Genomic DNA, 15750 nt, shown 5'->3' with positions numbered 1-15750 from the left:
CTTATATTTTTTCCCTGATCTTATAGATTTTTATTTACTTTTTCTTGAAATTTTGAAAAAAAAACTGACGTGGCATGCTGATTGGACCCGTTGACTAGTCAAAACTGGTCACCCCAGGTCAAAACCGGTCAACAGGGAGGGGAGGGTTGAATCCTGACCAGTTTTGAGACTTGGGGGTTGTAATTTAGACGGTATTAAAGTTCAGGGTTGTAAATTAGATTAGGGCAAGAGTTCAGGGTTGAAATATGCACTTCTCTTTTTTTTTTACATGACCTGCAAACTCAGTTGGTTAGGTTTGCTATCGTGGAAGTGGAACCATCGAATTCAAGTTCTAAATTTAGCATTGGCGTTCATATTTTTCTAGATTTATTTTAGTCATTCCAGCTTTCTAGATTTATTTTAGTCATTCCAGCGATGTTCATTCATGGGAGTAAACATTTCCGACTACAAAAACGTATTTTAGTCATTCCAGCGATGTTCATTTGTGGGAGTAAACATTTCCGACTATAAAAACGTATATGTCATCAATCACAAAATATAAGGTCGGCTTAGTATCTTAAAAATGTTCATGGGGGATGTGTATGTGTGTGTTTATAGAGGTGGGTGTATATGCGTATACGTCAAAAAAAAAAGGACTACCTATGGCTTATTGCGGGTAGATCAGAACTGTATGCAATGAATTTCTATTTGAAATAAAATCATATCTGATTCCATTTTGAGATAAATTCATACATAGATATGAAATAACTTTTTCATACTGCAATGTATTGATTAATTTCTTAATGAATGGAATTGAAAAAATGAGAACAAAATGAAGTGGAAAACATGACAGAATTACAAACGCATGAAAAATTTCAGAAGTCCACTCCTTTCATCTTTATTTTTGTTGGTTATATTCCTGATAGCTTCCTGCTGACTTTGCCTCTTAGATGATCTCTCATTCGGAATAGACGCCACACTTTCTTGTGTCAACGGCCAACACAATCCAGTTGACACTCCATTTCTATCAAGAGATTCTGCTGGGCCAACACTCTCTCGTGACAATGATGAGCACAATACAACTGCTTCTTCTTCATCCAGATCGATTAGCAACTCGTTTTGATCTGGTACTTTACCTTGGTCAGTGGGTAATTTCCTCTTCTTGAATGGGTTGTTGTCAGGTGTGTTCTTAGGCTTCACTTCTTTGCATTCCACTGCCGGAGAGGAATGCTTCTGCGGTAGAAACTTGCCAAGGGCAAGGACTCCTTTGTTGCACTTCTGTTCACCACTAGTAATGTCATCAACAACAAATGCTGTTCAAGAAAACAAGTTACAGTTTTGAGAAGTCCTGGAATAAAGTTGTTCCATTGCAGTAAAGAGCAAAGGTAAAAATGCCACTCTTTTAAGTAAAAACAAGTCTTATAGAACCCTTGGTAACAAAGTAACTGATGCACAGCTTAACAATGGTTTAACTTGATATACTTTTTAGAGAGTAAAAGACAACACTTACCTGCGATGTCATCTCTGCTTTCCTCAGATGAACAGATAGTAATAGTGCTCTCTTGTGTCAAAATTTCCTGAGAACCATACTGACTAGCCACATTGAGAGCAGAGGTATCAATAAACTCGATGGGGCTAATGGTTCTGGACAATTCGTCAAAGGTCTCCATTGTAACAGGATTCAAGCGCCCCTCGGCTATCGCTCTTGCCATTGATGGGGCTAGCGCTCTTTAGAAGATCAAGGAATGGGCACTGATAAGATAAGGAAATATAAAATAGCTCTATGGAACATATTAAAACAGTGTTAATATCAGGTGCCTATTACCAGCACACAGATATCTTGTGAAATTGTGCATTCACTATGGTTGTAACTTGTGTTCTGTGATCCTGTCTAAGAAGGTATGATTTTTTTTCCTTCCTCAGCTGTCTAATGTACCAGCAAATGGATGTATCAAAAATTGCGTTTATCAAAATCGTGTTCCATATTGGTGCTGTTTTTCTAAAGAAAAGCAGTCCTCCATTAAATTACTGAATATAGATGTCACAGGCTACAGCTCATGAATAAAACAGAACTCTTTAAGGATACGGTCCAAGAATATCCAGGTTTCCTGCCAAGTAGTTAAGATATCGTTCCTCCAAAGGTTTTAAATGTTTCAGTGACTTGCTTTTGACGTCGTATCTGGGACATTTGAAGGAAAGTGACTTGTCAGATTTTGTACAGTCTCTGAAATGCATACTACAAGATACACATAGCTAGCACAAACACAATCTTACACTCTAGCATGATTGAATACTGCAAGAGTTTTCCAGAAGGAATCAATGTAATCATCCGGCACGGAATACCGCTTGTCAAGCTTCAAGGTTGATAACACCTGGCAATAATTATATCAGAGATGTTAGGGGCCATGTTTCTTCATGAGAATGGATGAATTTTTGAAATATCTGGATGCCACAACATTAATCACAGCAGATTAGACATTGTTGAGAATATGTTTTGAGATGTACAAATAGCATGGAATCAGTAGAGTAGTTATTCTTAGTTTCTTACAAGGTCAATATTTTTATGTTTTGAGATGAGAGAATATGCCCTTTTAGTACCAATGCCAGGCACCGAGGGAAGAAAGTCGCATCCTGCAAGGACACACATACCTGTCCAGATAAAAATTAAAAACATCAATAGAAAACAAAAAACAGGGTGAGAAGTGAGAAAATATTGCAAAAAGGAAGGCCTAATTGCACAAGAGCTCGACAGATCTAAAAGATGACAGCATAACTTGCTACTGCATGCTATGAACAAAAACAAAATGCTTCTTTAACAGGTCACACCATAGTGCTCTAGGAGCGGAAACGAAACCATTGGCCCCAGCGTCGTCCTGTAGGGCGACTCGGGAGGCATTCAGCCACCGCCGCCACTAGCTCCCCGGTCAGCCCGTCCCCCTCCTCACCGCTGCCAGTCAGCGCCGGGCAAAGCCACCGGTGGCAGGCGGCGGCAGCAGGGCCTTCTCCCTCCCTCCTGGAAGCTTCATCTCCGCCCTGCACCTGGTTGTGATGTGCTCGGTGGTGGGCACATGGATTGGATCCGGCCAATCCATCCAGCCGATCAGGACACTGTTGGCTCCACGGCTCTCCATTGGTCAGCGGGTGCCCGGCAGTCTTGTTCACCCGGTGCATGCTCGGTGTGCTTCTCCGTACGGATCTGGGACGCAAGAGTTGCCGGTCCTCGATGCGGATGGAGCTGGAGATGAGGATTCAGATCAGGAGAAATCCCTAGCCGGCCTTGGTCGACCGTGACGGTGGCGGTCCCCAAGGGTGCCATTTTTTCTTCATGGAGACATTCGTCAGATCTACTACTACCTCCATCACACCATTTGTCTCCCAGGTGAAAGCCCTAACCGCGGTGGGCGGCGACGACGCCTTCAGCGTCGTTCCCTTCTTGAAGGCACCGCCTTGGGAGATAAGTGGCTGATGGACACTATTGGGTTGGTGTTGGTGGCGATCTGGATCAGGAGGTGGTGTGGTGTGACATCTACCGCGTCGGCGACGATGGGTCTCGGCGGCGTGGCGGAGCGGGTTCTCAGCGATGGACGTGTTGATGGATGCACGCAAGGTGGTGGCGCTGCCTAGCGACATGGTGGCGTCGACGGCAGTTGGGCCCGGCAAGGTCAATGCGTTGATCTCTCCTGAAGTTGGGATGGCGGAACATGGCAGTGGCAGATTCTAGAGCGTGCGGATGCGGTGCGCGCTGAGGGTCTGCTAGACAGATTGGTGATTTCGGCTCGCCGTGGGGCGGCTTGGTGAGGCCACCGGATTAGATGGTGTGCATTGATGCATGGTCAGGCTGCATCATCCAACTAGTAGGTATAGCGACATTGATCGCAAGGAAGGTGGCTTTTGGTTGATCCATGTATTTGTTTTCTCAAACTCTGTTGAATAATATACTAAAGATGGCTGTGTGCATCACTTGATCAGAGGCCAGGGGTTATCCTCCTTTTCGAAAAACACCATAGCGCTCTAGTTCAAGTCTTCAAGATGCAGAAATGGTGCTTACCAGTAAAAAGGTTTTGATCAAAATCCTGGAAGCAAAGACCATCTTTTACAGTCTTCAAGGTTTTCTCCATTCTGAATTCTTCACCATTCCCGAAGCGATCCATCTTAAATATAATCTACAACTTGAAATGCATTAGATAAAATACATGATTCAAGAACAAAAAATGAAGACCAAAGTGAATGTCTCACAGCAGTGCAACCATATGCTATTAAGTCACTGTCTTCTGTTATAACAGCAGCTATGCCCCCTTGATCAGCATCTAGAGTAGCTAGATATGCCAACTGTGCATCTGCTTCGTATGGAGCAACCACGAACTCAACATTTTCTGTCTTTAAAATCTGAGTTTACAAAGATTAGATTTTGCTACATGAGGTAAGGAATTGTTACATGGAAGAGCTTTCAAAGAAGCACCTGAATCAATTGATAAGCCATCGATGGAGTAATTTGCACAGCTTTCTGCAGATGAATGAGATTAGGATGCTTTTGGAACAGACATATCAAAGTACACTCGAAACTTAGAAACATCAAACCATATTTCCTTTAAAGTGGTAGAAAAACAAGTCGCCAGCTGCTCAAAGGAACTTTGTGCTGATATTTTATATTGTTAATTGTTAAACACAGTGCAAAAGGTCCGAGTCGAAAGGGGGATACTAAGAGAATGATGAGGACATAGGCTGAAATGGTGAATTTTAAGAGGAAGGTAATTCAAACTTCATTTGTAAATTGAAAAAAAATCCTAACAAAGCTGAACGCATGAATTTATGGACAAGCATAATTCCACATTTCTACTTCTATCTAATTAGGTCAACATGAAGAATGGAAAATCTTGCTTTTTCTCTTGCGGACTAGAATTACACAACTAGTAATAGAAAATGCATTGGAAAAAAAGGAAACATCAAAGTTCAAGTGCATGGTAAACTGTTAATAGTAGTTGTGCATCTTGTGTTTGCTCTTTTGTTGTAAACAGTGTTTTGTTGATTTGGCAATCCACAATAACAAACTACTGTCCCCCATTATCTTTGCTTGACATTCTACAGCTTGCAGTTCATTTCAAAATATATTGACCACATATAAATGTATAGGTATTTTAGCTTTACCTGGAAATTGTATTACTAGTAAATTTGTTACTCAAAAGTATTTCTAAGTCATTAGAAGTTCAATAATTTTGCTGACATCAGTCACATTTTAAATCTTGGACAAGGAATACACATAAAGATATTATGTTTCTCACCTAATATTATTAGGTATTTGTACAACATTGTATTTTTTAAATGGTTGTTTCTAATATGTCTTGGTTACATACACATTGAATGCCAGAATATATCAAGTATTCAGAATTTTCTTGGTCTGGTAAATATTGCAAGGATAATTAGATGCTTACCCGGAAAAGGTCGATTGCAGCAGCTGTATTTCCTTGCTCAAGCTTTTCTTTCCCCAACACCAAACTGAGTTCTCTCTTCCTGAATTTTAGTAACCAAGTGACTTAATAAATTGTGTGTATCAGAAACAGGACATTAACCTGATTTTCGTTGCATTTAAATCCATCATAGAAATTTGTGCATCAGGGCAATATTGTATTTATTTTTTGGACAACAAAAAACAATCTTCAAGGAACATAAATAACATTCGTCGATGGCAGATTGCAGTACTGTCTAAATATTAAGACTGAAAGCCAGCTACCAAAAGAGACTCCCAATGCTGACTAGGACCGAATCCTCTGTATACATGCATACTTCCAATGTGAGTTGCCTAACATACTAGTAACAGATCATATAATCTCAAACCATCGCGCCAAGTTACGAGGCGACAAATGAAACTGCGCAGAAGGAAGGGCGGAAAAGGAACTGCATTTCTTAACCAAATAGTATTGACGATTCGAATGGGCGTACTTATGCCGGTCTTCATCCGTGGCCGACTTGCAGGGCATGCTGCCCCCGTCAAAGACGACGACGGGCACGACCTTGTGGTGCCGCAGGAGGTTGACATGGTGCATGAAGTAGCTGATGTAGCGCCTGGCGCCGGCGCTCCTGGGGCTCATGCACAGCTCCATGCTGCAGGAGTAGGCCCCCTTGTGGAGCCAGGAGTACGCGTCGATGCCGACCTGCGAAAGCGGGGGAGGAGAACCAATGAGTAACGAATGAACTCGCGAAGGACGAAAGATGAAACGGAACCTGCGGAATTCGGGGGATCTGCTCACCCGCTGGCCGGCGTACTTCTTGATGTGCACGGGCTCGATGAACGGCTTCATGAAGCGGAGCAGGTTGGGGATCCCCATCGGTGTGCCGAGGCAATGGTAGACCGGCTGATTCCGACTCTCTCCGGGGAGGATTTGAGTCGGGATTTGGGAGAGCGGGGGCACAGGCGGCTGAGGCGGGGGGAGATGACGCTCGAAGCTCGAGGAGGCAGACGGGGCAGGGCTGTGACAGGTTTAGCGGGGGTTTGGGTCCCACGATTGCCTGGGCAGTGCGGGGGTGGGGAAATTGACGAGCGAACGTTTTTCCTTCGCGCGCTCGGAGTAATTTCCCGCGCCTCTCAATTCTCAGTTAAGCAGATTCTTTTTTGCGGGGTATAAGCAGATATTCACTGCCACTAAAACTTGAATATGTTTAAGTTTAGTGATTCTAGGGTTTAGGGTTTGCCCGGTTCTAGGGTTTAGGGTTTGCCCGTGAGATATGCTGCCCTTAAAATTCAGTTATGGGTTTTCGACAAAAAGCATAGTTGGGTTCTCAATTATGTGAGCATGATTGGTTTGTTACTAATATTTGACTAGCTAACTGTTGGCACTGTTAAATATTGGCAATACCAATACTTATCAAATATTGGCAACTTTATATAAGATAGGCAGGTCAATTTGGTAATCAATCAATTAGTAATCAATATTTGACATAATGCCGAACATTGGCATACCAATTTTTGACACCAAACCAATTATGCTCGTAGTTAGCAAAGTGTCAAGACATTGTGCAACGCATGATGTTATGTAGATCATGTTTGGTGCATATCTATACGGCAGCTGATGCGTAAGCATTTGGTTGAGTTAAACCCCTTATATCATGCAAAAACCCTGGGTGGGTCAAATTTTATTTTTATTTGACTTATGAGGATGAACGCAACGATCCCGTGTTTAGATTTGCCCCTATTGCAGAATGTTCACTAAGGTCATTTCCAACGCCAACCCGTAAATTCCCTCCTGCATCCGTCCGCGGACAGGGGGGGCCAGTCCACGAATATGGATGCGGGAGGACGTCATCCAACACTAGTTGCATACATTATAAACTCTTTTTCAACAACCCGGATGAAATTCATGCAAACACGGCGGGATTTCATACAAACATGACGGACTTCATACAAACACGGCGGATTTGCATTACATTTTGAGCATATAGAAAAAAAAAAGACCTGACCATAAATCTAAGTCATCCTCCATCCGTCGTCTCCATGAGCATTAGCGATAAGACCGATGAAGTGAAGGTGCGGTCTCCAGCGAGGAAGAGTAGAACACGGGAGACGGACCGGCCCACGTGGGACACCAGGCCCTGCTGCCTCCCGTGGCCTACTCATCCTCGGAGGAGTCTGCGACCTGTCCGTCGTCAATGGACATGAGGTCCACGATGTAAATGGTGCGCGCCGACGTTGTCCTCATCCCACCGGGCCGCCTAATGGTTCATCGGTGGCGTGTAGGAGGCGCAGCCGGCATTGTTCTCCTTCGCGGTCATCTGCAACTGTGCCTCCACTATGGTTGCTTCCTGGTGAGCGGACACTTGAGCGCGGACAGCATCCTAGATGGCATACTGCTCCGCAATGAGGTTGTGGTTCGCTGCGGCCATGGCCGCCACGGTCTCCTCACTCGCCTGCTCGCCGTAGATCTGGCCCTCCGCCAGCCGGTGCTGCTCCAGGAGGAACAGGTTGTACCGTTGTTCCTCTTTGCGTCTAGGAAACATTGAAAAAGGCTCTGACGTAGGCTGCATCTCCGCCATGGCAGCATTTGTGGTGCGCCCGCGCCTGCTGCATGGTGAAGCCGGCGTGCACATGATGCGCGGGAGCCGGGGCGTGTCGTCGGCGCCCGTCTTCATCGTGGTCTCGTCCTCGTTGTCAAAGACTTCGGGCGAGTAGGCCAACAAGCCGGCCTCGATCTGCCTGGCACGACAGCTCTACCAGGTGGCAGGAAGGGCAGCCACGGCGTGCTTCATCTCCGTGGAAAGGCTCTCCAATAGAGCTTCGCTGCCTGCAGTCATGGCGGATGCAGTGCAAGGAAGGAGGATGGAGAGGGGCTTGTGTTGTGGTGTGGAGTTATCCGGGTGTGGCCACCTTTATATAGCGGATTCCGGTGAGGCGAGGCGTCCGGGTGTGTCTACGCGGTGTCGAAGCAAGTTTCTTTGCCGGTGAGCCTGGTTAATGTCGGCATACGGATGGACAACGACATTGAACGGGTGTGGTAGATATCAGTTCGTTCCGTCCAGTCATGCGTTGTCGATGTACTAAGATTTGGGTCCTCAGTGCCCCCAGACTTATGCACAGGCAGTAGCAGCCTTCCCGATGGCAAGGCTTGCCGGAGGACAACTAAGAATAAATTCAAGACCAGATGACAAGATGCAAAGAAGACACCTAAGCCAGTGATCGGAAGCACCGAAGATCCAGCTTAGGAGGCCCGGCAAGATCCTTGCCGGGGAGTTAGCGAAGCCCGGCAAGCTCCGAGCCCGGCAAGAATCCCACTACATTGCCAACACTCCACCTCATCGATCAAGGTGGCACTTGTCGTATAGGTGTCGAGCGGGCAGGTAGTTAGGTGAGTCTTGTCTGGGCACGTGGTAGCTCGCCGCCGTAGATATAGGTTTAATGGCACCCGTCATGGCAATGTGTCAAGGAAATGGAAGGTAGATAGGTGAACGACACGGAAGTAGAGACCATTCTGGTCGGGGAGCTCCATCCACAAGACACCTCGGGGCGCAATTAATGTGTTTGTCCTAACCCACAAAGTTAGGTATTTAGCACTATAGCCACTATTCAAAATGTATATTTACCATTTTGCCACTTTGGTGACCCCTTTCTCTATAAAAGGAGGCACATGGCCACCTTTACAAAGGTCGACACCTTGCACAAACACGCGCGTAGCAGCACTTCCCGCGCAACCTTACCGGAATTGCGCTCCTTGTACTTGTGTATACATCCAATACACCAAAGCAGGAGTAGGGTTTTATGCTTCACAGCGGCCCGAACATGGATAAACTTCGTGCGTTCTTCTAGTTCTTCTCTTTGTGCTCACCGATCTCCCCAGTTGCTGGGGATATAAACCCGCAATATGACCCGCCCGTTCAGGGCCTGGTCATCCTTCGGCGACTTGACAAAAGTATGTTTCGGATGATGGGCTGGGATGACCACGAGTTCAAGGCCCAGAAGATGAGTCACCAGATGGGCCGACTCATAGCCCAGAGACACAAGCTGGCAGTATCTACTATGACGTCAAATGAAGTTTCTTACTTAGGGAACAAGGCAAGTAGGAAACATGTTAGAGCACGGATTGTAGTACGCCCCGGACTCTGTTGTAAGCCCAGGGCCTCCACCTATATATAAAGGTGAGACCCTGAGGCAGAAAGACTAGGTTACAATCTCTCGAGTACTAGGTTAGCCAGGCCACACCCTTGTAATCGAGATCATCATCATCAATAGCAATCAAGCAGGAGTAGGCTTTTACCTCCACCGTGAGGCGCCGAACTTGAGTAAACCATTGTCCCTCAATTCCGATCAACCCCGTTCGAGCTACTTAGTGGCGATGGCCTCATGACTAAGTCCTTTCACAAGGACATCTGTCGTGACAAAAGCATGATAGTTGGCGCCCATCGTGGGGCAATCGCCCGGTGGTGTTGAGTTCTTGGAGGGAGCTCTCCCAGGGATCGAGGGTTACGTGATCGGCCGCATGAAGAGGGTTGGGAGCATGAGCAGGGCTTGGCGGCTAGAGATTGGTGATACGTCTTCGTCGTATCTATAATTTTTGATTGTTCCATGCCAATATTATACAACTTTCACATACTTTTGGCAACAAAGTATATGATTTTTTGGGACTAACATATTGATCCAGTGTCCGGTGCCAGTTCCTGTTTGTTGCATGTTTTTTATTTCGTAGAATATCCATATCAAACGATGTCCAAACGCGTTGAAATTTTATGGAGAATTGTTTTGGAATACATGTGAATTTTGGGAGGTGGAATCAACGGAAACGGAGGCCCACAGCCTCCACTACCCACCAGGGCGTGGCCTACTCCCTGGCACGCAGTGGTGCCTAGTGGGCACCTCGTAAGTCAGTTGGATCTCTTATTTGGCTGCAAGGAAGATTATATCTGGGGAAAATCGTGTTAAAATTTCGGCGCAATTGGAGATACGGTTCTCCAGATATTTAAGAAACGGTTTTCGACCAGAAAACACGAACGTGAAATAGAAGATAACGAAGAGAGAGAGATCCAATCTCGGAGAAGAAGAAGAAGAAGAAGAAGAAGAAGAAGGGAGGGCTCTCTCCCAGTGGCGCCGGAGTGCCGCCAGGGCAAGGATCATGACAGTGATCTACATCAACAATCTTGCTACCATCAACACCAACTTTCTCCCCCTCTATGGCTCTATGCCGCGGTCTAACCTCTCTATTCCTGCTGCAATTCTCTACTTAAACATGGTGCTCAACAATATATATTTTTATCCAATGATATGTGGTTATCCTATGATGTTTTAGTAGAACCATTTTGTCCTATGGGTTGATTGATGATCATGATTGGTTTGAGTTGTATATCTTATTTCGGTGATGTCATATGGTGCCCTCCGTGTTGTGCAAACGTGAGGGATCCCCGTTGTAGGGTGTTGCAATATGTTCATGATTTGCTTATGGTGGGTGGCGTGAGTGACTGAAACACATACCCGAGTAAGTGGGTTGTTGCGTATGGGAGTAAAGAGGACTTGATACTTAATGCTATGGTTGGATTTTACCTTAATGATCTTTGGCAGCTGTGGACGCTTGCTAGAGTTCCAATCATAAGTGCATATGATCCAAGTACGGAAAGTATGTTAGCTCATGCCTCCCCCTCATATAAAATTGCAACGATGATTACCGGTCTAGTTATCGATCACCTAGGGACAAATAACTTTCTTGTGTGACAAAAGCTTTCTACTAAACAACTAAATTTTATTATCTTGCAATTTATTCGTAGTTTTATTCTCGCAAAGTACTTATAGTTTTATTCTTGTTCTAGGTAAATCAAACGTTAAGTGTGCGTAGAGTTGTATCGGTGGTCGATAGAACTTGAGGGAATATTTGTTCTACCTTTAGCTCCTCGTTGGGTTCAACACTCTTATTTATCGAAAAAGGATACAAACAATCCCTATACTTGTGGGTTATCAATTGGCAACTAGCTTGTCTGGTTTGGCTTGCTCATTGAAGACGTTCGCCTCTTCATCCATCAGTGGCTTGTCAGTTAAAAATGGCTCATGAACCATCTATGGTTCATGATCTGGGTTGTCCATGCTCGCATGAGTAACTGGATTTTCCGGGTTACCCTGTGGCACATCTTGAGAGTCAGTAGGGGCAACGGATGACTTGCTAGTTTTCTTTTTGGCTTTGGCATTGATCCAAACACAAACACTTATCAGTCGGCAAGGTGTCGCAATGAGCAAAAAAAGATATTGCAGGTGCTCACCCATGCTTAATGGTGAAAGCCGGAAGCTTGGAGGCGGTTGATTCCCCATAAGACGGCTCCGACTACTGATAATTTGAGTTAGAAGGATTAAGAGGTTGCCTAAAAAGTCCATCTCGGGGAAGAGATGAAGTAGGACTATGAGGCACCTCAACCTGCCGATTTTGAGTCGTCGGTTCATGAGATAACCCAGCAGTCAGCTCGCCAGAATAACTTCAAAGTTTGTGCTTGTCGGCTTGCTGCATTTTCTTCAAAAGAAATTTTGGGTCTAAGTGAGCGAGGGGATGAGAAAATGGCACCTTCCTGACGACTCTTCTTGATCTCTTGAGGACAAAGGTTACTGAGCCGGAGGAGACGGAAATTACCTCAGCATCAGCGGCTTGACTACCTTTAGTATGACCCTGAGAATTACAAGCATCAACAAGTTCAATAAAGAGACAGACAAGGGAGTCAAGTTCTACCTCTGACTCTTCTTGGGCGGCTTGTTCAGCAGTTTCTGGGTCATTCACCTTGGTTGTCTCATCTCCTTGGTCGGCCAGTTTGTTTCTTTTTGGAGCTAGGGCGGATTTCATTTTGCGTGCTTATTTCCTCCTCCATAATACATCAGTTGCCTGCAGTTGTGAGAAGCCAGAAATCAGCATTATGACAAGCAAATATAATGTAGAATAAGGAAAGAAGGGTACAAAGGTACTTACTGGAGGCACAGGGTTCTTCAGGCAAGGGGGCAAGCCCAGTTTGGTTGCATTTTTCCTGGGGTTCCCCCAGTGGCCTTGTTAACCTCAGCTTTGGTCAAGTCAACTTGACTAAAGCGTTGCACGTCATTCGACTCGCCAGAATAATTGCATATTAAGTCGGTTAGGCGACTTAATGGCTGAACTCACCAACTGATCTAGCACCGGTTCAAATCAACTTCGGTGAGGCCGTTTACCCTTAGGGCCCTTATCTTGGAATAGGGGGGGCGATTCATTGACGTTCTTCGTTAGTGCCCCAACCCGGAAAAGCAATGGTTGCACTAAGACGGTCTGGTCTATAACCCGGCAAGGGGTTCTTGTCGGTAGGGGTAGTGTTTTTACAATAGAACCACATTGTATTCCATCCTTTCGGATAAGTCGCCAACTTGACTTCTAGAAAAGGACAGTTTTTCCGTCTCTGGAGTGACACCCTACCAAGTTCGACACTGGGGCCGTCTGCGCACTCGGTTTGATGGTTGATGTAGAAAAACTCCCAAAAGAGAGTAATAGTTGGCTCTGTCTAGAGATAGACTTTGCAAAATACTTGAAGTTGGCATAAGTTGTTCATCGAGTTTGGACCAATATCTTGGGGACGGAGGTCGAAGAAATTGAGGAAGTCCCAAGGAAATTTTGAACCAAGTGGTGAGAAACCCCTCTTGAGATGGTCTACAAAGACAACAATTTACCCCTGATCGGGCTGGGAGGATTTTCTCCTTTTGGTGCTCACCAGCCAACAACATCTTGAGCTGGTAATAGACCTTGAGTCACAAGGTTATTGAGCATGAGGGTGGGTACTTGATACTTCACCCGGTTGCAAGTCGTGGTTTTTGACATGATGAGTCACCTAAAGATTAAGAACCGCTGACAAAATATAAATGGTGGGCCACTTGTGAATGATAAGTCGCTAGGTGGTTTATACGATAAGTTGGCGGCACAGTAAAATGGCTATGATCAAGGGGTGAGTCAACATGCATATTCAATACTAATGAGTCGCCAAAATTACAAGCCGGCCTAATGGAGGAACAATTATGACTTCCACGACAGGTGAGTTGTGATGCAATGATGAGCAGGCAAGATATAAGGCGTCTCCTCCTAAATTAAAGATTCTGATTTTCAGCTAAGTGTTGGACAAACAAGTTTCTACTGAGGCGATTACATCTATGGATATACAAAATGACGAAAAAAGAAAAATATTCCTCAGACCTAAAAATCAAAGTGGAAGCGCTCGCTGTTCTGTTTGGCAGATTCCTCAGACCTAATGATGTGATGGACAAGACCCATCCGTTAGCTTAGCATTATGGTCGTTTAGTTTTATTGCTATTGATTTCTTCATGGCTTATACATATTCCTCTGACTATGAGATTATGCAACTCCCTAATACCGGAGGAACACTTTGTGTGCTATCAAATGTCACAACGTAACTGGGTGATTATAAAGATGCTCTACACATGTCTCCGAAGGTGTTTGTTGACTTGGCATAGATCAAGATTAGGATTTGTCACTCCGTGTATCGGAGAGGTATCTCTGGGCCCTCTCGATAATGCACATCACTATAAGCCTTGCAAGCAATGTGACTAATGAGTAAGTTATGGGATGATGCATTACATAACGAGTAAAGAGACTTGCCGGTAATGAGATTGAACTAGGTATGATGATACCGATGATCGAATCTCGGGCAAGTAACATACCGATGACAAAGGGAATGACGTATGTTGTTATGCGGTTTGACCGATAAAGATCTTCGTAGAATATGTAGGAGCCAATGTGAGCATCCAGGTTTCGCTATTAGTTATTGACCTAAGATGTGTCTCGGTCATGTCTACATAGTTCTCGAACACGTAGGGTCCGCACGCTTAACGTTCGATGATGATTTGTATCATGAGTTATGTGTTTTGGTGACTGAAGTTTGTTTGGAGTCCCGGATGAGATCACAGACACGACGAGGAGTCTCGAAATGGTTGAGAGGTAAAGATTGATATATTGGAAGGTTATATACTGACACCAGGATGGTTCCGAAGAAGATCGGGGATTTTTCGGAGTACCGGGAGGCTATCGGAACCCCCCGGGAAAGTTAATTGGCCTATTGGGCCTTAGTGGAGGAGAGGAGACAGGCCACGGGAGGAGGCGCGCGCCCCCCTTGCCCCAATCCTAATTGGACAAGGGGAGGAGGCGCCCCCTCTTTCCTTCTCCCTCTCTCTCCCTTCCCCTTTCCCCCTCTCCGTTGGAAGGAAAGGGGGGCCGAATCCTACTAGGAATGGAGTCCTAGTAGGACTCCCCCCATGGCGCGCCCCCTTCGGCCAGCCTCCTCCTCCCCCTCTGTTATATACATGGTCAGGGGGCACCCCAAAGGCACGCCAGTTGTTTCTTAGCCGTGTGCGGTGCCCCCTCCATAGTTTACCACCTCGGTCATATTGTCGTAGTGCTTAGGCGAAGTGATACGTCTCCAACGTATCTATAATTTTTTATTGTTCCATGCTGTTCAATCTTGGATGTTTTATAATCATTTTATAGTCATGTTATATCATTTTTGGTACTAACCTATTGACATAGTGCCAAGTGCCAGTTCCTGTTTTTTCCGTGTTTTTACATCGCAGAAAATCAATATCAAACGGAGTCCAAATGCCACGAAACTTTATGGAGAATTTTTATGGTCCAGAAGGAACACAACGGGCCCTGGTTGCACCTGGTGGGAGTCCCGAGGAGGGGACAACCCACCAGGGCGCACCAGGAGGCCCAGCCGCGCCCTAGTGGGTTGTGCCCACCTCGGGTGCCCCCCGACCGCCTCTTTGCTCTATAAATACCCCAAAAATCCCAGAACCCTAGAAGCGTCGACGAAATATTCATCCATCCGCCGCAGAGTCCAGAACCACCATATCCAATCTAGACACCATCTCGGATGGGATTCACCACCTCCATTGGTGCCTATCCGATGATGCGTGAGTAGTTCTTTGTAGACCTTCGGGTCCATAGTTAGTAGCTAGATGGCTTCATCTCTCTCTCTCTCTTGATTCTCAATACAATGGTCTCTTGGATATCCATATGACGTAACTCTTTTGCGGTGTGTTTGTTGGGATCCGATGAACTTTGAGTTTATGATTGTATATATCTTTTCATATCCATGAAAGTTATTTGAGTTTCTTTGATCTCTTATATGCATGATCTCTTATAGCCTCGTATTTCTTCTCCGATATTTGGGTTTTGTTTGGCCAACATGATCTATTTATCTTGCAATGGGAAGAGGTGCCCGGTAGTGGGTTCGATCTTACGGTGCTTGATCCCAGTGACAGAAAGGGAACCGACACGTATGTATTGTTGCTAC

At 45.3% G+C, this 15750-nt stretch overlaps 1 protein-coding gene across 1 annotated transcript; it reads right to left on the bottom strand.

The window, feature by feature from the left end:
* Positions 1–677: 677 nt before the first annotated feature.
* On the bottom strand, positions 678–6491 carry LOC125522409 (5'-3' exonuclease family protein). The gene is made up of 11 exons (XM_048687473.2): positions 6225–6491; positions 5917–6128; positions 5409–5487; positions 4439–4483; positions 4216–4365; positions 4028–4142; positions 2528–2628; positions 2254–2351; positions 2066–2158; positions 1490–1707; positions 678–1292 (listed from the first exon to the last, which is right to left on the bottom strand). The coding sequence occupies exons 1-11, from the start codon at positions 6300–6302 to the stop codon at positions 835–837; spliced, it is 1647 nt and encodes a 548-aa protein (XP_048543430.1). The 5' UTR covers positions 6303–6491; the 3' UTR covers positions 678–834.
* Positions 6492–15750: the final 9259 nt, after the last annotated feature.

The sequence above is a fragment of the Triticum urartu genome, chromosome 7A (genome assembly GCF_056163025.1).
Source record: "Triticum urartu cultivar PI428250 chromosome 7A, HENAU_Tu73, whole genome shotgun sequence".
In the NCBI taxonomy this organism is placed as follows: Eukaryota; Viridiplantae; Streptophyta; class Magnoliopsida; order Poales; family Poaceae; genus Triticum; species Triticum urartu.
Note: the sequence above shows the minus strand (reverse complement) of the source record. Positions and strands in the feature narration are given on the sequence as shown.

Coding starts and splice junctions, on each gene's coding strand:
- LOC125522409 (XM_048687473.2), bottom strand. CDS start 6,302: ATGGGGATCCCCAACCTGCTCCGCTTCATGAAGCCGTTCATCGAGCCC. Junction 5,488..5,916: donor ACGGATGAAGACCGGCATAA/GTACGCCCATTC, acceptor ACTAAAATTCAG/GAAGAGAGAACTCAGTTTGG. Junction 2,159..2,253: donor GTATTCAATCATGCTAGAGT/GTAAGATTGTGT, acceptor CAAATGTCCCAG/ATACGACGTCAAAAGCAAGT.